The following is a 23604-nucleotide window of genomic DNA, read 5'->3' as shown; positions in this document are numbered from 1 at the left end:
TCCTAAACAGGTGTTCTACTCCGTTAGCCAGCACCTCTCCTAAACAGGTGTTCTCCTCCGTTAGCCAGCACCTCTCCTTAACAGGTGTTCTACTCCCCTAGCCAGCACCTCTCCTAAACAGGTGTTCTACTCCCCTAGCCAGCACCTCTCCTTAACAAGTGTTCTACTCCCCTAGCCAGCACCTCTCCTAAACAGGTGTTCTACTCCCCTAGCCAGCACCTCTCCTAAACAGGTGTTCTACTCTGCTAGCCAGCACCTCTCCTAAACAACTGTTCTACTCCCCTAGCCAGCACCTCTCCTAAACAACTGTTCTACTCCCCTAGCCAGCACCTCTCCTAAACAACTGTTCTACTCCCCTAGCCAGCACCTCTCCTAAACAGGTGTTCTACTCCCCTAGCCAGCACCTCTCCTAAACAGGTGTTCTACTCTGCTAGCCAGCACCTCTCCTAAACAACTGTTCTACTCCCCTAGCCAGCACCTCTCCTAAACAGGTGTTCTACTCCGCTAGTCAGCACCTCTCCTAAACAGGTGTTCTACTCCGCTAGCCAGCACCTCTCCTAAACAACTGTTCTACTCCCCTAGCCAGCACCTCGCCAAAACAACTGTTCTACTCCCCTAGCCAGCACCTCTCCTAAACAACTGTTCTACTCCCCTAGCCAGCACCTCGCCAAAACAACTGTTCTACTCCCCTAGCCAGCACCTCTCCTAAACAACTGTTCTACTCCCCTAGCCAGCACCTCGCCAAAACAGGTGTGCGTTTCTTTCGCCTCCAGCTGTTATCGCCACAAGACAGTTCAATGGAAATACACCAAACTTTCTAAATATCGACAAAAATTACTGGACAAGTTAATGAAAACCTATCTACTGTCATAAAAAAATCATATCAAAATAACCAGACATGTTTTCCCTTACATCTTACAGATAATAATGTCCTCTACCCCGATGTAGACGCTGAATAGGAATACACATTATTAATAAATACTGTTAAAAACAGGTAGTGTTAATTTTTTGGAGTACTCTATTGTTGTAAACTTGCTCTTTTTCACATCCAAAGTTTTTTATCTAGATGAGACCATACTATTCCTTTCAAGCCACACCGTAATAACAATATTCCAAATGGGGGACCGACGATGCAGATGTCAACCATGGAGCACATGCATCACATGCAAACATAACCAGATTATCTGTAGAGGAATGACACACACACACACACAGAGAGAAAGAAAGAGCCAAGAGTTTGAAAATAACAATTTAATCAAAGAAAGCATACAAATGAAATCTGATGTGCTCTATACTCAAGACATGAATTAATGTCTTGAGATTTGTTTTAAAACATACCAATTATTTTTTTAGTAGGCTTTATCCAATTAGATTTCATATGGCATAACAAAAAGCACACATTTTCTGTAACAAATATGAGACAATGGGAGCACTGTGTATGTGTTCTCTCATGAATTCTAAGTATGTGTGATGTACTAGATCTCTTTCCACACTGGGAGCAGTGGTAAGGCTTCTCCCCTGTTCTCTTCTCCCCTGTGTTTGTTACCTCATGGTCATTCAGGTTCCCTAACTGGGTAAATATCTTTCCACACTGGGAATATTGATATTGTTTCTCTCTGGTGTGGATTCTTTCACGTTCTGTCAGTTGCTTAACAAAGTAAATCTCATTCCACAGTAGGATCAGTGGAAAGGCTATTCTACAGAGTTTGTTAGCTCATGTTAATTTTTATCTACAGTGGGAGAAATTCCAAAAGGCTTCACGCTTGTGTGTACTTTCTCATGCTGTTTCAGTTTGCCTAATTTCTTAAAACTCTTTCCACACTGGGAGCAGTGGTAAGGCTTCTCCCCTGTGTGTGCTCGCTCATGTATTTTCAGGCTCCCTAGCTGGTTAAAACTCTTTCCACACTGGGAGCATTGATAGGGCTTCTCTCCTGAGTGTATTCTCTCATGTGTTTTCAAGTTACATGACATGGTGAAATTCTTTCCGCACTGTGAGCAATGGTAAGGCTTCTCTCCTGTGTGTGTTCTTTCATGGTATTTCAGGTATGCAGACTGGGAAAAACTATTTTGACACTGGGAGCATTGGTAGGGCTTCTCTCCAGTGTGTATTCTCTCATGTCGTTTCAGGCCGTTTAACCGGCTAAATCTCTTCCCACAGTCTGAGCAGTGGTAAGGCTTTTCTCCAGAGTGTAAACCTATATGTCTTTTCAGGGAATCTGATGAGGTAAAACTATTTCCACACTGGGAGCATTGGAATGGTTTTTCTCCTGTGTGTACACTCTTATGCAATTTAAGATGCGATGACCGGATGAATCTCTTTCCACACTGGGAGCATTGGAACGGCTTCTCTCCTGAGTGTATTCTCTCATGTGATTTCAGGGAACCTGATGAGGAAAATCTCTTTCCACACTGGGAACATTGGAAAGGCTTCTCTCCTGTGTGCATTCTCTTATGTTTTTTCAGGTGTCCTAACTGGATAAATCTCTTTCCGCACTGAGAGCAGTGATGTGGTCTTGATGATTTGGACATCACTGGGTCTGGTTCCTCGGAGGGACACGTCCCACTTTCAGAGTAAGAGTCTGGTCTCTCTCCTGCCAAAGACAGAGTATTTTTCAGTTTAACAGAGAATTTCCAGAGTGGGCTCTCTGTTACCTTTGAAGTAATGACCATTTTACACGTAGAAATTGACATTATAGGCTATTAACCTCTATAGGGGGTGTGGGACGGTACCGTCCCACCTGGCCAACATCCAGTGAAATTGCAACGCGCCAAATTCAAAAACAGAAATACTCCTAAAAATTCTTAAAACATACAAGTGTTATACATCGGTTTAAAGATGAACTTCTTGTTAATCCAACCACAGTGTCAGATTTCAAAAAGGCTTTACGGCGAAAGCATACCATGCGATTATCTGAGAACAGCGCCCAGCAGACAAATCATAACAAACAGTTACCAGCCAAGTAGAGGAGTTACACAAGTCAGAAATAGCGATACATTTAATCACTTACCTTTGATGATCTTCATATGGTTGCACTCACAAGACTCCCATTTACTCAATAAATGTTTGTTTTGTTCAATAAAGTCCCTCTTTAAATCCAAAAACCTCCGTTTTGTTCAGGTGTTTTGTTCAGTAATCCACAGGCTCAAAGGCAGTCACAACAGGAAGACGAAAAATCCAAAAAGTATCAGTAAAGTTCGTAGAAACATGTCAAACAATGTTTATAATCAATCCTCAGGTTGTTTTTAGTCATAATAATCAATAATATTTCAACCGGACAAAAGCTTCGTCAATATAAAAGGAAAACAAGAAAGGCGCACTCTCGGTTGTGCGCATGAAAAACCTCTGGGACACTGAATGGTCCACTCATTCAGAGTGGTCTTACTTCCTCATTTTTCAGAATACAAGCTTGAAACAATTTCTAAAGACTGTTGACATCTAGTGGAAGCCATAGGAAGTGCAATTTGAGTCCTAAGTCAATGGAATCTGTATAGGCAGTCTATGGAAAATTACAAACATAAAAAAATCCCACTTCCTGGATGGATTTTTTTCAGGTTTTCGCCTGCCATATCAGTTATGTTATACTCACAGACATTATTTTAACAGTTTTAGAAACTTTAGAGTATTTTCTATCCAAATCTATATGCATATCCTAGCTTCTGGGCCTGAGTAACAGGCAGTTTACTTTGGGCACGCTTTTCATCCGGAGGTGAAAATAGTACCCCCTACCGTAATGAAGTTAACCAATCACAGCCCTCCTTTATGATTGCACATTCAGTAAACCACCAGCAGAGGGAGTGTCCTTTGAATCCATTTTCCCATTCACTGTGTTGGTGGTGCTTAATACAATTGATCATAACTTCAAAAGTAGCAGAGAGCCTACTCTGGAAATGTACATTTACATCCTTTGGCAGTCGCTCTTATCCAGAGCGACTCACAGTTCATCTTAAAATCTCTCGGTGAGACAACCACATGTCAGTGACAGTAAGTAAATGTTTTCCTCAATAAAGACATTCTCAGCAAAGTTAGCGCTAGTAGGAAAAGGCAAGTGGGGGGAGGAGAGGATAAGACTGACTGAGATGTCTTATTTAAAGCTGCAATATGTCACTTTTTGGGTGATCGGGGGGGGGGGGGGGGGGCGAACCCAACCAAATTCACATAGAAATGCACCTTATAGATCTGTCATTCTCATTGAAAACAAGTCTTTACATCCTTAGAGATTGAAAGTGTTAGGTTCAAACTCTTGTGTATGTCAAATGTAATTATTTAGTGGACTGCAGTGGACTGTAAAAATGTGTACTCCTAACCTCTGACCTAACCAATTCAGTGGCCTTCTGGTTAGAGTGTCCACCCTGTACTGAACTCTGCTGTTATGTTATGTTCTGTACTGAACTCTACTGTTCTGTACTGCACTCTGCTGTTATGTTCTGTACTGCACTCTGCTGTTATGTTCTGTACTGCACTGCACTCTACTGTTATGTTCTGTACTGCACTGCACTGTTATGTTCTGTACTGCACTGCACTCTACTGTTATGTTCTGTACTGCACTGCACTCTACTGTTATGTTCTGTACTGCACTCCACTGTTATGTTATGTTCTGTACTGCACTCCACTGTTATGTTCTGTACTGCACTCCACTGTTATGTAATGTTCTGTACTGCACTCTACTGTTCCGTTCTATACTGTACTGCACTCTACTGTTATGTAATGTTCTGTACTGCACTCTACTGTTCCGTTCTATACTGTACTGCACTCTACTGTTATGTAATGTTCTGTACTACACTCTACTGTTATGTAATGTTTTGTACTGAACTCTACTGTTATGTTCTGTACTGAACTCCACTGTTATGTTCTGTACTGTACTCCACTGTTATGTTCCGAACACCACTGTACTGAACTCCACTGTTCCGTTCTGTACTGAACTCCACTGTTATGTTCTGAACTCCACTGTACTGTACTCTACTGTTATGTAATGTTCTGTACTGAACTCCACTGTTATGTTCTGTACTGAAATCCACTGTTATGTTCTGAACTCCACTGTACTGAACTCCACTGTTCCGTTCTGTACTGTACTGAACTCCACTGTTCCGTTCTGAACTCCACTGTTCCGTACTGAACTCCACTGTTCCGTTCTGCACTCCACCGTTCCGTTCTGCACTCCACCGTTCTGTTCTGCACTCTACCGTTCTGTTCTGCACTCTACCGTTCTGTTCTGCACTCTACCGTTCTGTTCTGCACTCTACCGTTCTGTTCTGCACTCTACCGTTCTGTTCTGCACTCTACCGTTCTGTTCTGCACTCTACCGTTCTGTTCTGCACTCTACCGTTCTGTTCTGCACTCTACCGTTCTGTTCTGCACTCTACCGTTCTGTTCTGCACTCTACCGTTCTGTTCTGCACTCTACTGTTCTGTTCTGCACTCCACTGTTATGTTCTGTACTGCACTCCACTGTTATGTAATGTTCTGTACTCCACTCTACTGTTATGTTCTGTACTGCACTCCACTGTTATGTTCTGTACTGCACTCCACTGTTACGTTATGTTCTGTACTGAACTCTACTGTTATGTTATGTTCTGTACTGAACTCTACTGTTCTGTACTGAACTCTACTGTTATGTACTGAACTCTACTGTTATGTTATGTTCTGTACTGAACTCTACTGTTATGTATTGAACTCTACTGTTATGTACTGAACTCTACTGTTATGTACTGAACTCTACTGTTATGTTATGTTCTGTACTGCACTCTACTGTTATGTTCTGTACTCTACTGTTATGTACTGCACTCTACTGTTATGTACTGCACTCTAATGTTATGTACTGCACTCTACTGTTCTGTTCTGCACTCTACTGTTCTGTTCTGCACTCCACTGTTATGTTCTGTACTGCACTCCACTGTTATCTTCTGTACTGTACTGCACTCTACTGTTATGTAATGTTCTGTACTCCACTCTACTGTTATGTTCTGTACTGCACTCCACTGTTATGTTCTGTACTGAACTCTACTGTTATGTTATGTTCTGTACTGAACTCTACTGTTCTGAACTCTACTGTTATGTACTGAACTCTACTGTTATGTACTGAACTCTACTGTTATGTACTGAACTCTACTGTTATGTTATGTTCTGTACTGCACTCTACTGTTATGTACTGCACTCTACTGTTATGTACTGCACTCTACTGTTATGTACTGCACTCTACTGTTATGTACTGCACAGTACAGTTCTATCAATTATAATTTCTAAAGTGGAAGTTGGAAAAGTTATATTTGAGTGTTTCAGTGAATGGTTAGTGAGGGAGGCCCTGCTCTCTCGCTTCCCCAATTGTTTAGTTAATTTTCATGCCAATCTCCTTTGCATTTGCGTAGCCTCTACTGTAGCCTGTCAACTATGTGTCTGTCTATCCCTGTTCTCTCCTCTCTGCACAGGCCATACAAACGCTTCACACCACGTGGCCGCTGCCACTCTAACCTGGTGGTCCAAGCGCGCACGACCCACGTGGAGTTCCAGGTCTCCGGCAGCCTCTGGAACTGCCGGTCTGCGGCCAACAAGGCAGAGTTTATCTCAGCCTATGCTACCCTCCAGTCCCTCGACTTCTTGGCGCTGACGGAAACATGGATTACCACAGAAAACACTGCTACTCCTACTGCTCTCTCCTCGTCTGACCACGTGTTCTCGCATACCCCGAGAGCATCTGGTCAGCGGGGTGGTGGCACTGGAATTCTCATCTCTCCCAAGTGGACATTCCCTCTTTCTCCCCTGACCCATCTGTCTATCTCCTCCTTTGAATTCCATGCTGTCACAGTCACTAGCCCATTCAAGCTTAACATCCTTATCATTTATCACCCTCCAGGTTCCCTTGGAGAGTTCATCAATGAGCTTGACGCCTTGATAAGTTCCTTTCCTGAGGATGGCTCACCCCTCACAGTTCTGGGTGACTTTAACCTCCCTACGTCTACCTTTGACTCATTTCTCTCTGCCTCCTTCTTTCCACTCCTCTCCTCTTTTGACCTCACCCTCTCACCGTCTCCCTCTACTCACAAGGCAGGCAATACGCTTGAACTCATCTTTACTAGATGCTGTTCTTCTACTAATCTCACTGCAACTCCCCTCCAAGTCTCCGACCACTACCTTGTATCCTTTTCCCTCTCGCTCTCCTCCAACACTACTCACTCTGCCCCTACTCAGATGGTATTGCGCCATCGCAACCTTCGCTCTCTCTTTCCTGCTACTCTCTCCTCTTCCATCCTATCATCTCTTCCCTCTGCTCAATCCTTCTCCAACAAACCTCCTGATTCTGCCTCCTCAACCCTCCTCTTCTCCCTTTCTGCATCCTTTGACTCTCTATGTCCCCTATCCTCCCGGCCGGCCCGGTCCTCCCCTCCTGCTCCGTGGCTTGACGACTCATTGCGAGCTCACAGAACAGGGCTCCGGACAGCCAAGCGGAAATGGAGGAAAACTAGCCTCCCTGCGGACCTGGCATCTTTTCACTCCCTCCTCTCTACATTTTCTTCCTCTGTTTCTGCTGCTAAAGCCACTTTCTACCACTCTAAATTCCAAGCATCTGCCTCTAACCCTAGGAAGCTCTTTGCCACCTTCTCCTCCCTCCTGAATCCTCCTCCCCCTCCTCCTCCCTCTCTGCTGATGACTTCGTCAACCATTTTGAAAAGAAGGTTGATGACATCCGATCCTTGTTTGTTAAGTCAAACGACACCGCTGGTCCTGCTCACATTGCCCTACCCTATGCTTTGACCTCTTTCTCCCCTCTCTCTCCAGATGAAATCTTGCGACTTGTGACGGCCGGCCGCCCAACAACCTGCCCGCTTGACCCTATCCTCTCTTCTCCAGACCATTTCCGGAGACCTTCTTCCTTACCTCACCTCGCTCATCAACTCATCCTTGACCGCTGGCTACGTCCCTTCCGTCTTCAAGAGAGCGAGAGTTGCACCCCTTCTCAAAAAACCTACACTTGATCCCTCCGATGTCAACAACTACAGACCAGTATCCCTTCTTTCTTTTCTCTCCAAAACTCTTGAGCGTGCCGTCCTTGGCCAGCTCTCTTGCTATCTCTCTCAGAATGACCTTCTTGATCCAAATCAGTCAGGTTTCAAGACTGGTCATTCAACTGAGACTGCTCTTCTCTGTGTCACGGAAGCTCTCCGCACTGCTAAAGCTAACTCTCTCTCCTCTGCTCTCATCCTTCTAGACCTATCTGCTGCCTTTGATACTGTGAACCATCAGATCCTCCTCTCCACCCTCTCCGAGTTGGGCATCTCCGGCGCGGCTCACTCTTGGATTGCGTCCTACCTGACAGGTCGCTCCTACCAGGTGGCGTGGCGAGAATCCGTCTCCGCACCACGTGCTCTCACCACTGGTGTCCCCCAGGGCTCTGTTCTAGGCCTTCTCCTATTCTCGCTATACACCAAGTCACTTGGCTCTGTCATATCCTCACATGGTCTCTCCTATCATTGCTACGCAGACGACACACAATTAATCTTCTCCTTTCCCCCTTCTGATAACCAGGTGGCGAATCGCATCTCTGCATGTCTGGCAGACATATCAGTGAGGATGACGGATCACCACCTCAAGCTGAACCTCGGCAAGACGGAGCTGCTCTTCCTCCCGGGGAAGGACTGCCCGTTCAATGATCTTGCCATCACGGTTGACAACTCCATTGTGTCCTCCTCCCAGAGTGCTAAGAGCCTTGGCGTGACCCTGGACAACACCCTGTCGTTCTCCGCTAATATCAAGGCGGTGACCCGATCCTGTAGGTTCATGCTCTACAACATTCGCAGAGTACGCCCCTGCCTTACACAGGAAGCGGCGCAGGTCCTAATCCAGGCACTTGTCATCTCCCGTCTGGATTACTGCAACTCGCTGTTGGTGGGGCTCCCTGCCTGTGCCATTAAACCCCTACAACTCATCCAGAACGCCGCAGCCCGTCTGGTGTTCAACCTTCCCAAGTTCTCTCACGTCACCACGCTCCTCTGCACACTCCACTGGCTTCCAGTTGAAGCTCGCATCTGCTACAAGACCATGGTGCTTGCCTACGGAGCTGTGAGGGGAACGGCACCTCCGTACCTTCAGGCTCTGATCAGGCCCTACACCCAAACAAGGGCACTGCGTTCATCCACCTCTGGCCTGCTGGCCCCCTAACTCTGCGGGAGTACAGTTCCTGCTCAGCCCAGTCAAAACTGTTCGCAGCTCTGGCACCCCAATGGTGGAACAAGCTCCTTCACGACGCCAGGACAGCAGAGTCAATCACCACCTTCCAGAGACACCTGAAACCCCACCTCTGTAAGGAATACCTGGGATAGGATAAAGTAATCCTTCTAACCCACCCCCCCTAAAAAAGATATAGATGTACTTTTGTAAAGTGGTTGTTCCACTGGATATCATAAGATGAATGCACCAATTTGTAAGTCGCTCTGGATAAGAGCGTCTGCTAAATGACGTAAATGTAAATGTACTGTTATGTACTGCACTCTACTGTTATGTTCTGTACTGAACTCTACTGTTATGTTCTGTACTGCACTCTACAGTATGTACTGCACTCTACAGTATGTACTGCACTCTACAGTATGTACTGCACTCTACAGTATGTACTGCACTCTACAGTATGTACTGTTCTATACTCTACTGATCTGTTCTCTACTCTACTTTTCTGTACTGAACTGTGCTGTCCTTTGATGTCCAAACTTCAGATTTGGTACGGACCAACCCAATGTGGTCTTGTTTGGGGGCAGAGCTCATTAAAATATCTGCACAATTCCGCCAGTAAAAGTTTTTTTGTTTGTCAAATGTTAAAAGTAGTGATTGTGCATAGAGTGGAAAGGTTTGTTCAGCTTTGAAATCAATGTATTTTTTTTGTTTGGCATACATTTAAAGTAAGAAATCTGAGTCTCGCGATTCCATACCTTTAACAATTCCTACTACAGAACAAATTATTGAAAGTGTAGAACTTCAGTAGAATGCCCATTTAAAGGGGCAATCTGCAGTTGCTACGTCCACTTTTTTGGACTTCTACATTAATTATATGAACCCATTGATTCTTGAAAATATAAGTTATTAATACCTCATGAGCTTAGTTCAACTGTCATACCCCATCAGAACCCACTGTTTACAATCAAAACAAGGTTAAAATTAGCATTTTAGATGGTCAGTCTTTGCATCCATAGTTCTGTCTATGAATTTGAGAGTGGTTACATTTCATCAGACCCATCCCTCAGATTCTTATAAAAACAGGGGCGGGGACCCCAGTTTGATATTGTTTCAACTGCAGATGTCCCCTTCAAAACCACTCATTTGGATCAACAACTGCAGCGCTTGTGCCCATGTTTTTAAGATAGTACTCACTGGTGTTAATCAGATCTCCAGTCTGCTCTTCTTCCTCCTCCAACGTGACAGTAATCTCCCCCTCCTCTTCTTTCACTGTGACAGTCATCGCCTCTTCCTCCCCTTTCACTCCGAAAACGTCATCCTCTTCCTCGTCGTCTTCCTTCACAGTAACATCCTCCTCTTTCACTCTGAAAGCTTCTTCTTTCAATGTAACAGCTTCATCTTTTTTAACTGTGACAGCCTCCTTTCCCTCCTCCTCTTTCACGAGAGCTTCTTTCTCTGTCCAGCAGACCTGCTCTTCTTTAGCAAGGGACAAGCTCATGGTCGAATATGTTTGCTAGCTAGTTAGCATTAGCGAATAGCCCAGTAACGTTACTAGGCTAAGTTAATAAGTAATCTGACCGACAACGTAAATATGACATTTTATGAAGTATAGTAAATAAGCAGATAGTGTGTTTAAAACACGGAGGTTAATATACACCAAAAATGGTCAATGAGCTCCGATGTTTCGGTTTTATGTTGGCTAGCTAGCTGTGAAGATGGCTGAATCAGTAGCAGTGTTGTAGCTGTTGTTGATAAAGCGTCCCGCACCGTCCATTAGATTATACGTCACGCAAGAGGCACCAGCTGAAAGACTCAATTGCCATCTGCTGACTCATGTGGGTAATGCAATTTAACAAAAATAATATTCTTGCAATTAATTAAACACTAGGCAGGTTTTCATATACCCAGGATAATTCGAAAAGCAATGTCGCAAAAAGAAAATCATTGCGACCTGTGGAACAGAAACGGCAGGAGATATCTTCAAAAGATACCATTTTAGTCTCAGTTAAGCAGGGCTGGAATTGTCTTTTGTATAACTTTCTTTATTGCAGCAAAAAAGTGATGGATGATGGAAAATGTGCAGTTGGGGACGTAACACAGGGTTATAAACTGTATGTTTAATCTAGTATAACATCCAGCTCAGAGTTACACCCAGCCTTCGGCTCAGAGTTACACCCAGCATCCGGCTCAGTTACACCCAGCCTTCGGCTCAGAGTTACACCCAGCCTTCGGCTCAGAGTTACACCCAGCCTTCGGCTCAGAGTTACATCCAGCATCTGGCTCAGAGTTACAGTGCCTTCAGAAAATATTTATACCCCTTGACTTATTCCACATTTTGTTGTGTTAAAGCCTGAATTCAACATGGATTAAATAAATACAAATTCTCATTGATCTAAACACAATACCCCATAATGACAAAGTGATGTGATATGTTTGCAAATTTATTGAAAATGCAATATAGAAATATCTCATTTACATAAGTATTCACACCACTGATTCAATGCATGTTAGAATCACCTTTGGCAGTGATTACAGCTGTGAGTCTTCCTGGATACGTCTCTAAGAGCTTTGCACATCAGCATTGTACAATATTTGCACATTATTATTCCATAAAATTCTTCAAGCTCTGTCAAGTTGCTTGTTGGCTTTGTGTTTTAGGTTATATACTTTAGGTGGTGTATCCATACACCCAGTCACTACAAAGATACAGACGTCCTTCCTAATTCAGCTGCCAGAGAAGCAGGAAACTGCTCAGGGATTTCACCATGAAGCCAATGGTGACTTTAAGACAGTTACAGAGTTTAATGGCTGTGATAGGAGAAAACTGAGGATGGATCAACAACATTGAAGTTACTCCACAATACTAACCTGACAGAGTGAAAAGAAGGAAGCTTGTACAGAATACAAATATTAATCAAAAAGTTTGCAAAAAGGCACTAAAGTAAAACTGCAAAAAATGTGGCAAAGAAATTTACTTTATGTCCTGAATACAAAGTGTTATGCTTGGGGAAATTAACAAAACACATCCCCGAGTACCATTCTTTATATTGTCAAGCATGGTGGTGGCTGCATCATATTATGGGCATGCTTGTCATCGGCAATGAATATGGAGTTTTTTTTAAATAAAAATAAACGGAAATAAAAATGTTTCTAAAAATATGTGTTCACTTTGTCATTATGATGTGTTGTTTGTAGATGGGTGAAACAAAAATCAATTGAATTCAGGCTGTAGCAAAACAAAACATGGAACAAGTCAAGGGGTTTGAATACTGTCTGAAGGCACTGTATAATAAGGATGCATTTGATCCAACAACGTCTTGTTGTTGGTTCCCACTCTTTGTAGCTGTAACAATACAGTACATCATACAGTATTCAAGTGCAGAACTTCAGTTGAATGCCCCTTTGACCTTTTAACCTTCTGACCCTTAAACCCTTTTCTAAACCGGCTGGTAAATCATGTGTTAACAGTGGATTTACAAGTGGATATGACAAAAAATCTTAACTTGAACTTGATTGATCGACTCCCCCAGCCCTCCTGCAGCAATTCACATAATTTGTATATCCTTTATAAATTTTTTATTTTGACTTTTATTTAACTAGTCAAGTCAGTTAAGAACAAATTCCTATTTACATTGACGGCCTTCTTTTGGGTTTCTGCAGTTCAGTGTTGTGGCAGTAAATCAGTCACCAAAGATACGAGATGAAAGGCACCATTCCTGTTACGTGCAGGACTATGTAAATAAATAATTCAAATGTAAAAAAATATCATGCTCCATTGTGTCAAATAATCACTATTCAGATTAAAAGTCATCTACCAAGTAAACCCTATAATTATAATAAAACACTGCACTTCATCTATTTTCTCAACTTGTAGTCTGAACATGTGGGAAACATGGTGGAAGAAGCTAGATCATTTGACATTTAAAGAGGCATTCCAAAGGATTGGAAACTACCTCGTTATTTTTTAAACCACCTGTTTTGGACTCAACGTGTCAATGTATGGCTCATAGACCTACATGCATTATAACCCACCTGCAGTCCTCTCCCAGCAGAGAAAGGCACAGAACCCTTACATCTTTACCTGCCACGAGGTACCCCATCGTTCATGTCATTTACTGAGTGTGCGGATTGCTTGGCGACATGCGCTTACCATTAGTCAAATGAGACACTCGTGTTTGTTTGAGTCAGACGCTTAGTATTTTGAGAATTATTTTCACCAAATAACCCAGTCTCGTAACGTTGGCTGTTCATTAATGTGTAATTAGAATAGAAATTAACTAGGAAGTCGGGGCACCACGGGAAAATGTTGTTTAAAGAGTTACAATTTCTCGAATTGAACTCTTTTCAGATATTTTCATATCTTATCGATTAGTCACTTATTTATGTATTATTACCTCAGTCATATTCAAAATTGCGCAAACCCTTGGATATCTGCACGAACCCTAGCATAAATTATGAATCAGCGATATTCAAATTGGCATAATTATTTATTTACTAACTAACTAAATAATCACATAGAATTACATAAACACACACAGGATAGGTTATACATTGGTTACTCACATGATACACTGAAAAGTCCCTAGGGGACTAAACCGATATGACGGCTTGGTAGACAAAGGAAAGGGGTGAGGACAGATAAAGAGTGGGAAAAACAAAGTGGACCCATGTACATACAGTTGATAACCACGCTCATGGAAATGCTAACCCTTTTGCACATGAACAGCCACTCATTCGAAAATAAATTACAATTTACATATTTACGAGTGTATAGCTTTGTCATTCTCTGTGATCGCCGGTCCGTCTGCTGGATAGTCAGTCGACAGAAAGTCTCTGGTTTGTTCACCAAAGATCAAAGTCTTTTGTAGTTGTAGCATATTATAATGGATACGTCAATCGTACCAATAGTTGTTCGATAGTGAAATGTTCTCCAGAATGGATCTTTCAGAGTACCATTCGTCGTTCGATCAGTCGTGTTTACCAGACTAAAGTACTCAAACAGCTGCAGACTGAATACGTAGTGTTCAGTTTTGTAGAGATTTTCTTCTTAACCATTTGTAACGTAGGGACCTCTGGTCTGTATTTAAATTGCCAACCATGTCACTACCGTTCCATGCTCTCTGGTCTCAATGGTTAATTGGTCAGGTCACAGCTAGAACCACTTCACACGCCGGCAGCAACCTGGGATGTTTTGGTCGAATGTAAATTTCGTCCGAAGTGGGTTTCATACTGGAGTAGAGAAGGGGCGTTCCATGACGCCAATGTAAATGTCTGTGCTCACGGGGGGGGGGGGGGGGGGGGGGGGCGTGGCCACTGCCTGATCATAAGTTACTATGAAAAACAATTCTCATTTAGAAGACTAAAACACTAAAATACTTTCAAAAGTATTCTTATGCTTAATCATTTATTTTATACAACATTCAGATGCAAACCCCATAGTTGAGAAGTGTATACAAACAAACATACAGTAATGTGGGTCTCCTGTCTTTCATGAGGTCACCAAATGAAACAAACTCGACATGGTCATTCCTTGATTTCCCACCGACCATTCGAACTGTCCGGATTTACAGAAATACGGTTTCATCATTCAACCTTTTGATGTTAAAGTTTGGCCAAGTCTCTCTCTGTGTCCCACAGTCACATATTCCAATTCCAATTCTACAGACCCAGAAGCAGAGTATTTAAGACCGTCATAAAACTGTGGAGAGAGAGAGAGCGAGGGGGGCTAAGTTTGATCAAAATGATCCAGAAGAATAAGACTCAACGTTGCCATGATAACCCTGATAACAGGGCATCACCGCCCGGTATGGCAACTGCTCGGCCTCCGACCGCAAGGCACTACATAGATTAGTGTGTATGGCCCAGTATATCACTGGGGCCAAGCTTCCTGCCATCCAGGACCTCTATACCAGGCGGTGTCAGAGGAAGGCCCAAAAATTGTCAAAGACTCCAGGTACCCTAGTCATAGACTGTTCTCTCTGCTAGCTAACTTAGCTACCTAGCCAGTTTAACTAGCTAGCTTAACTACCTAGCCAGCTTAACTAGCTAGCTTAACTACGTAGCCAGCTAGCTAGTTTAATTACCTAGCCAACTACCTAGCTAAACTGCCTGTGTTTATGTGAAATCTCTCTTTCCACACTGGGAGCAGATGTAAGGCAACTCCCCAGTGTGTGGTCCATGGTCTTTCAGGTTCCCTAACTAGGTAAATATCTTTCCACACTGGGAGCAGTGGAAAAGCTTCTCTCTTTCAAGACTTCTCTGCAGAGTGTGTTAGCGCATGCTTTTTCAGGTATCTTGACTGGGTGAAACTCTTTCCACACTGGGAGCAGTGGAAAAGCTATTTTCCTGTGTGTGTCATCTCATGTGTTTTCAGTCTCCTTAACCTGGTAAAACCCTTTCCACAATGAGAGCATTGGAATGGATTTTCTCCTGTGTGTATTCTTGTGTGCTCTTTCAGATGCGATGACTGAATAAATCTCTTTCCACACTGGGAACATTGGAAAGGCCTCTCTACAGAGTGTGTTCTCTCATGTTTTTTCAGGTCCCCTTGTGAGAAGAATGTATTTTCACACTGGGAGCATTGATATGGTTTCTCTTCAGTGTGTGTTCTTTCATGCACTTTTAGATACCCTGATCGTCCGAAACCTTTCCCACAATGAGAGCATTGATAAGGCTTCTCCTCCCCTGTATGTATTCTCTCATGCTTTTTCAGTCCCCTTAACGTAACAAAACCCTTTCCACACTGGGAACAGGTGTGAGGCTTTTCTTCTGTGTGTGTCCACTGATGTGTTTTTAAAGTACATAACTGAGTAAAACTCTTTCCACACAGGGAGCAGTGGAAAGGCTTCTCTCCTTTGTGTATTCTCTTATGTTTGATCAGGCCCCCTAACTGAGTAAAACTCTTTACACACAAGGAGCAGTGGAAAGGCTTCTCTCCTGTGTGTGTCCTCTCATGAGTTTTCAGGTTCCCTATCCAGGTAAAATTCTTTCCACAATGGGAGCACTGGAAGGGCTTTTCTCCAGAGTGTATTCTTTCATGTTCTTTCTGGCTCCCTAACTGGGCAAAACTCTTTCCACAATGGGAGCAGAGGAAGGGCTTTTCTCCTGTGTGCATTCTCTTATGCATTTTCAGGTGCCATGATTGGGTAAAACTCTTTCCACAATCGTAGCAGTCGTGAGGCTTCTCTCCTGTGTGTCTTCTCTCATGCATTTTCAAGTGCCATAAACGGGTAAAACTCTTTCCACACTGGGAGCAGTGGAAAGGCTTTTCTCCTGTGTGTGTCCTTTCATGTCTTTTCAGGCTATATAACCTGGTAAAACTCTGTCCACAATGGGAGCAGTGAAAGGGCTTTTCTCCTGTGTGTGTCCTCTCGTGTCTTTTCACGTGTAATAACCGGGTAAAACTCTTTCCACACTGGGAGCAGTGGTGTCGTCTTTCTGATGTCCCTGGCTCTGGTTCCTCTGAGTCTGGTCTTTCTCCTGCCAAAGACAAACCCAGAGTGTTTATTTAAATACAGACCCCAATTAAACCTCCATATGATACAACTGTCTTGCTATGAAGTTTAATCTAAATCAGATCCCTCAATAACCTGGGGCCAATAAAAAAATATGATTTAAAAAAAAAAAATTATGTAGAGTTCCAACTCGAATCTTGCCGTCATGGAATGTCATGTTTTTAGGCTGAACAGAGCTCTATAATAATAGATAGAGGACTACAGTATTTAAATCAATGTCATAGGCTGCATTTGATCCATTGATAATGTTTTGTTGGTGGCCCACTCTTTGATGGTAAACATCTTACATTGTGGCTTTAAAGGGATATTGTGAGATTCTGGCATCTAGCGTTAGTGCAATGACTGGAAGTAATATCCTGGTTAGAATTGGCTACTGAAACTACCTCTAACTTCCTTCACATCATCCGCTGAGACATAAAAATGGTATCCACGAGTTCATCTGACTCTGGGAAAGTAGATAAAAATGCCAGAATCTCACAGTATCCCTTTAACAATTCCTATACTGGACAAAAATATAAATAGGAAAACGTGTTTTTTATGAAGCTGAACATGACAGAATGGACATTTTTGTAAAATCATATATTTATTTTTATACAAATTATACTTCTCAAAAGGCAACGAATTGGTGGTATGGCCCAGTGGGCAATGTAACCAATCATAGCCCTCCATTTACTTGTATCATTAAACATCTTGCAAATCACCAGCAGAAGGTTAACATTTTGAATCCATTTTCACATTCATTCTGTTGGTAAAGCTTACAAATTGAATCATAAATGTAAAAGTAGCAGAGATCCCACTCTGTAACATTGATACGCCCATAGAGTATATTATGTTCAACAATATATTTTAAAAAATGTGCTAAGTGTGTTTCTATATTTCAATATTCATAAATAACACTACTCATATTCTAGTAAAGCTTCATATTACAACTTTTTTTCTTTGTATCACCTACAGATGAAACATTATGGAGTCTTAAAGGAGGCCTAGGTAAGGCCAAATATTGTAACTTCAAGTAATTATTTCTCAACTATGCTTTAAGATACAAATGTCAAATTTATGTCAACAATCCTTCCTCCAAATGACCCTTCTATGGATTAAATGCGGTGAAAATTACAGAGTACGAGGCCAGGTCTCAAAAAAGCCCACAATTACAGAGTAGGAGGCTAGAAATGTAATGTAGTGTGTACTAGGTAAAGTATATTATTTATAACAATATGTCAAACATTTTACAAAATCAAAAAGGGTACTTCTGAGCCTACTAATATGTTGAATAAATGAATGTGAAAAATTCATTGCATTTCTGAATCTAGACATACTCCATATTTTAGGGCTCACTATAAGGAGAACAATGACAGCAAGATGTTGCCTGTATCATGTCTGGTTTACAGATCATAGGTCTGACAGTATAATGACACTAAGATGATGTCTGTATCATGTCTGGTTTACAGATCATAGGTCTGACAGTATAATGACACCAAGATGATGTCTGTATCATGTCTGGTTTACAGATCATAGGTCTGACAGTATAATGACACCAAGATGATGTCTGTATCATGTCTGGTTTACAGATCATAGGTCTGACAGTATAATGACTAGATGATGTCTGTATCATGTCTGGTTTACAGATCATAGGTCTGACAGTATAATGACACTAAGATGTCTGTATCATGTCTGGTTTACAGATCCTAGGTCTGACAGTATAATGACACCAAGATGATGTCTGTATCATGTCTGGTTTACAGATCATAGGTCTGACAGTATAATGACACTAAGATGTCTGTATCATGTCTGGTTTACAGATCATAGGTCTGACAGTATAATGACAGCAAGATGTTGCCTGTATCATGTCTGGTTTACAGATCATAGGTCTGACAGTATAATGACACCAAGATGATGACTGTATCATGTCTGGTTTACAGATCATAGGTCTGACAGTATAATGACACTAAGATGATGTCTGTATCATGTCTGGTTTACAGATCATAGGTCTGACAGTATAATGACACTAAGATGATGTCTGTATCATGTATGGTTCACAGATTTTGGCGAAATGTATAGAATTGCAAGAAAGTGTGCTTTAAAACTGCTACGTTTTCTTTGCACCCCATGACAATATGCGTAGTTTGAAACATGCAAAATTCTCTCCACCAAACAAGAGGGGTGTGAACAGTTTGTGTCAAGAACAGTGCTTGTGCCCATAGAAAGACATGGCGTGTGCGCGCAGGTAGGGAGCGCGAGATGTTCCCCAATACTGGAAGGGGGGCCCCCCCGAGTGAAAACGTTTGGAAACCCCTGGTCTAATCCACACACACCGTTGTTCTTACTTGATGACATTGAATCTGAATCTCCCTCTTCTCCTTCTCTCACAGTTCCACTCAGCCCTGGAGTTTTCCTGCAGTTCACCAGCCGCACAGATACCCTCTTCAGACCCCACATTAAGGCATTACCGGGAGAGGCACGACCTGGGGACTCGGGGAGAAGGGAGGGGTGTGGGAGAGCTGGGTCCTGAAAACCACAGAAATAAAGACAATCAATTTAAGGTGGGAAAAACTCTCCTACCTGACAAGGAATTTAAAATTCTCAAAAGTCTTTGCCAGTCTTTCCCTTGAATCTTCTCATTCTCTGGACCTCCTGCTATAAATGCATCGAAGAAGAATCCTTGAATCCTCTCATTTTCTGGACCTCCTGCTATAAATGCATTGGAGGAGAAAGTCCAAGAGGAGGAACCTCTATTTACCAAGTACATTTACATACAGTGAGCTCCAACAGTATTGGGACAGTGACACATGTTGTTGTTGTTTTGTCTTTGTAGTCCAGCACTTCGGATTTGAAATGATACAACGACTATGAGGTTAAAGTGCAGAGTGTCATGTCTAATTTGAGGGTATTTTCATCCATATTGGGTGAAACGTTTAGAAATTACACAACTTTTTGTACAATGTCCCCCTGATTTTAGGGGAACAAAAATATTGGGACAAGTTCACTTTTATGTGTATTAAAGTAGTAAAAAGTGTCATATTTTGTCCCATATTCCTAGCACACAATGATTACATCAAGCGTATGACTCAACAAACTTGTTGGATGCATTTTCTGTTTTGTTTTGGTAGTGTTCCAGATACTTTTGTGCCAAATATAAATGAATGGTAAATAGTGTATTGTATCATTTTGAAGTAACTTTTATTGTAAATAACAATATAATATGTTTCTAAACACTTCTACATTAATGTGGATGACACCATGATTACGGATCATCCTGAATGAATGGTGAATAATGACGAGTGACAAAGTTACAGAGGCTAAAAAAAATATCAACCAAAAAGCACATAGTTAGTTTTCATGAATTTATAAGATAAGCCTATATTCTATACTCACACCACCCTCCCTCTGCGCTTGCTTGTGCTTCTCTGGAGCCGACTCCAGTCTGTTGCTAGGAAACCAATCGCTGTCCTTCATGTCCCGTTCTCCGTTGCAGTGAATAGCGTCTTCACCACCAGCAAACTGTCTGGGACTCATGGGTGCCACGCTAGACTCTTCCTGTATCTTTCTGATGTGCTCTTTCAATGTAGAGCTCTGGGAGGGCCAGAAAAGAGCATATTGCCTCGTTTTTGGCTCTGTAAAGGGAAGAGTTTGACTATCGGTAAAAACAGAGGGTGTAGCTTGCTCTCTACCGTCATATGATTTCAGACATATTCCTCACCATCCTAGGATCTTCCGTCGGAGAGCAATTGACGAGCGAACTCTGAATACAAACGACACTAAAATGGAGGTCACCAGAATGCCTATATAAAACCACACATCGGTTCAACAACTGTATAGTTTGTGCCCCTGTTTTTAAGACAGTACTCACTGGTTTTAATCGGATCTTCAGTCTCCTCCTCTTTCACTTCAAACGGTTGCTCCTCTTCTTTCAATGTGACAGCCTCCTCTTCCTTTTTCATTCTGAAAGGTTCTACCTCCTCTTTCACTGTGACAGCCTCTATCCCCTCTTCCTTTTTCACAACAAACGGTATTTTCTCTTCTTTCACTTTAACATCCTGTTCTTCTTTCAACGTGATAGCCTCCATTTTATATTTTTTCATTCTGAATGCTTCTTCCTCTCCTTTCACTGTAATATCATCATCTTCCTCTTTTACGACAACGTTCAGCCTAAGAGCTTCTTTCTCCATCCAGCAGAACTCTTCAATAGCAGGGGGGGAATAACTTTGTGAGTTCATGGTCGGGGATGTTTGCTAGCTAGCATTATCGACTACCCTGGTGCTAGGCTCCGAAGCGAATGAAGTTTAAATCAACTAGTACATACGTTAACAGAGCTGTGTTTAAAACACTGGAATTCGCGTAGTTACACAACAACGGTATTCAGAGCTTCAATGATTCGAATTCATGTTGGCTAGCAAGCTACCGAGGTGGTTGAATCAGTAGCCGTGTTGTTGTTGAAGAAACATCCGGTGCCGTCCACAGGATTAAACGTCACGTAAGAAGCGCCACCTAAAAGACTCACATTGCCATCTGTTGACTGGAGTAGGTAACACAGTTCAGAAGAAATATTCACCACATTATTTATTCTGGCAAACAATGTCTGAATGACATAGCAAATAATTCTAAATAAGCAAATATGTTTTCTCTTTTGTTGCAGCCAATATATTCCTCTAAGTCCTGGATATGAATATGTACATACTGTATATACTGAATATATACTGAATATATGCTGAATACATCAAATCAAATCAAACTTTATTTACATTTACATTTAAGTCATTTAGCAGACGCTCTTATCCAGAGCGACTTACAAATTGGTGCATTCACCTATAATATCCAGTAGAACAACCACTTTACAAATTTTGTCACATGTGCCGAATACAACAAGTGTAGACATTAACATGAAATGCTTATTTACAAGCCCTTAACCAACAGTGCAGTTCAAAAATATTTAAGAAAATATTTACCAAATAAACTAAAGTAAAAATTATAAAAAGTAACACAATACAATAACAGTAACGAGGCTATGAACAGGGGGTCAATGTGCTGGGGTACAGGTTAGTCGAGGTAATTTGTACATGTAGGTAGGGGTGAAGTGACTATGCATAGATAATAAACAGCGAGTAGCAGCAGTGTACAAAACAAATGGAGGGGGAGGGTGTCAATGTAAATAGTCCAGTGGCTATTTGATTAATTGCTCAGCAGTCTATGGCTTGGGGGTAGAAGCTGTTAAGGAGCCTTTTGGTCCTAGACTTGGCGCTCCGGTACCACTTGCCGTATGGTGGCAGGAAGCTCTGCCCCAGTGATGTACTGGGCCATACGCACTACCCTCTGTATTTTATTTTTTATCTAACTAGGCAAGTCAGTTAAGAACAAATTCTTATTTACAATGACAGCCTACCGGGGAACAGTGGGTTAACTGCCTTGTTCAGGGGCAGAACGACCGGTTTTTACCTTGTCAGCTCGGGGATTCAATCTCGCAACCTTTCGTTTACTGGCCCAACGCTCTAACCACTAGGCTACCTACCGCCTTACGGTCAGATGCCGAGCAGTTGCCATACCAGGCGGTGATGCAACCAGTCAGGATGACTAAGTACACACCCCTAAGTGGCCCCAGTGTTGAGGATCAGCGTGGCAGACGTGTTGTTGCCTGCCCTTACCACCTGGGGGCAGCCCGTTTGGAAGTCCAGGATACAGTTGCAGAGGGAGTTGTTTAGCCCTAGGGTCCTTAGCTTAGTGATGAGCTTCATGGGCACTATGGTGTTGAACGCTGAGCTGTAGTCAATGAACAGCATTCTCACATAGGTGTTCCTTTTGTCCAGGTGGGAAAGGGCAGTGTGGAGTGCGATTGAGATTGCGTCATCTGTGGATTTGTTGGGGCGGTATGCGAATTGGACTGGGTCTAGGGTATCCAGGAGGATGCTGTTGATGTGAGCCATGACCAGCCTTTCAAAGCACTTCATTGCTACCGACATGAGTGCTACGGAGCGGTAATAATTTAGGCAGGTTACCTTCGCTTCCTTGGGCACAGGGACTTTGAATACATACTGTTAGAATAGGAATTGTTTTCTGTCTGTTATTTTTTCACATCTAGATGTGAACATACAGGGTCCATACTTGTGAACATTACAAAAATGTTAATTCTCCATCTCAAAATCCGCATCAGCCAATTAAAATCCTCAACGTAGTTACACATGATGTTGCTGTTCTGAAGTTGTTCCAGAAGCTGTTTTTGGTTATAGGAAATTATGGCGGAGACATTATGTACAAAAAAAGTAAAGATCAGCGTAAAAACCCACACAAAGTAGCAGAATTAGTCAGGAGACAGTAAAACGGCCTCTATCCACTGCAGCACCATCTTTTCATAAAAACCTAGAATGGGCCCTCAGATCCTCCAAAAGTTGTACAGCTGCTCCATTAAGAGCATCTTGACTGGCTGCATCATCACTTGGTATGGCAACTGCTTGGCATCCGACAGCAAGGCAATACAGAGGGTGGTGAGGACTGCCCAGTACATCATGCTCCCTGCCATCCAGGACCTCTATACCAGGTGGTGTCAGAGGAAGGCCCGGGAAATTGTCAAAGACCCCACCCATTCAAGCCATAGACTGTTCACTCTGCTACTGCACGGCAAGCGGTTCTGCTACTCTGTTTATTATCTATCCTGCCTAGTCAATATTACCCCTTCCTACATATACATATTACCTCAATTACCTCGTACTCCTGCACATTGGTACTGGTACTAATTGTATATAGCCTCATTACTACCTGGTACCCTTGCACATTGACTCAGTACCGGTACTCCTTGTATATAGCCGCATTACTACCTGGTACCCTTGCACATTGACTCAGCACTGGTTCTCCTTGTACAGTTGAAGTCGGAAGTTTACATACACTTAGGTTGGAGTCATTAAAACTCGGTTTACAACCACTCCACAAATTTCTTGTTAACAAACTA

At 42.5% G+C, this 23604-nt stretch overlaps 1 protein-coding gene and 1 pseudogene across 1 annotated transcript; both read right to left on the bottom strand.

Annotated features, from left to right (window-relative positions):
• Nucleotides 1-1236: 1236 nt before the first annotated feature.
• On the bottom strand, nt 1237-10934 carry LOC115178209 (zinc finger protein 239-like). The gene is made up of 2 exons (XM_029739305.1): nt 10351-10934; nt 1237-2591 (listed from the first exon to the last, which is right to left on the bottom strand). The coding sequence occupies exons 1-2, from the start codon at nt 10652-10654 to the stop codon at nt 1720-1722; spliced, it is 1176 nt and encodes a 391-aa protein (XP_029595165.1). The 5' UTR covers nt 10655-10934; the 3' UTR covers nt 1237-1719.
• Nucleotides 10935-15179: 4245 nt separating this feature from the next.
• On the bottom strand, nt 15180-21135 carry LOC115178194 (oocyte zinc finger protein XlCOF6-like; annotated as a pseudogene).
• Between the last annotated feature and the right edge of the window lie 2469 nt (nt 21136-23604).

This window comes from Salmo trutta, chromosome 38 (assembly GCF_901001165.1).
Source record: "Salmo trutta chromosome 38, fSalTru1.1, whole genome shotgun sequence".
NCBI lineage: Eukaryota > Metazoa > Chordata > Actinopteri > Salmoniformes > Salmonidae > Salmo > Salmo trutta.
Note: the sequence above shows the minus strand (reverse complement) of the source record. Positions and strands in the feature narration are given on the sequence as shown.

Excerpts from the sequence above, each read along its gene's own strand:
- LOC115178209 (XM_029739305.1), bottom strand. The coding sequence starts at position 10,654 with ATGAGCTTGTCCCTTGCTAAAGAAGAGCAGGTCTGCTGGACAGAGAAA. Across the intron at positions 2,592-10,350 it reads TGGAGATCTGATTAACACCA|GAGAGAGACCAGACTCTTAC; the intron begins GTGAGTACTATC and ends TGTCTTTGGCAG.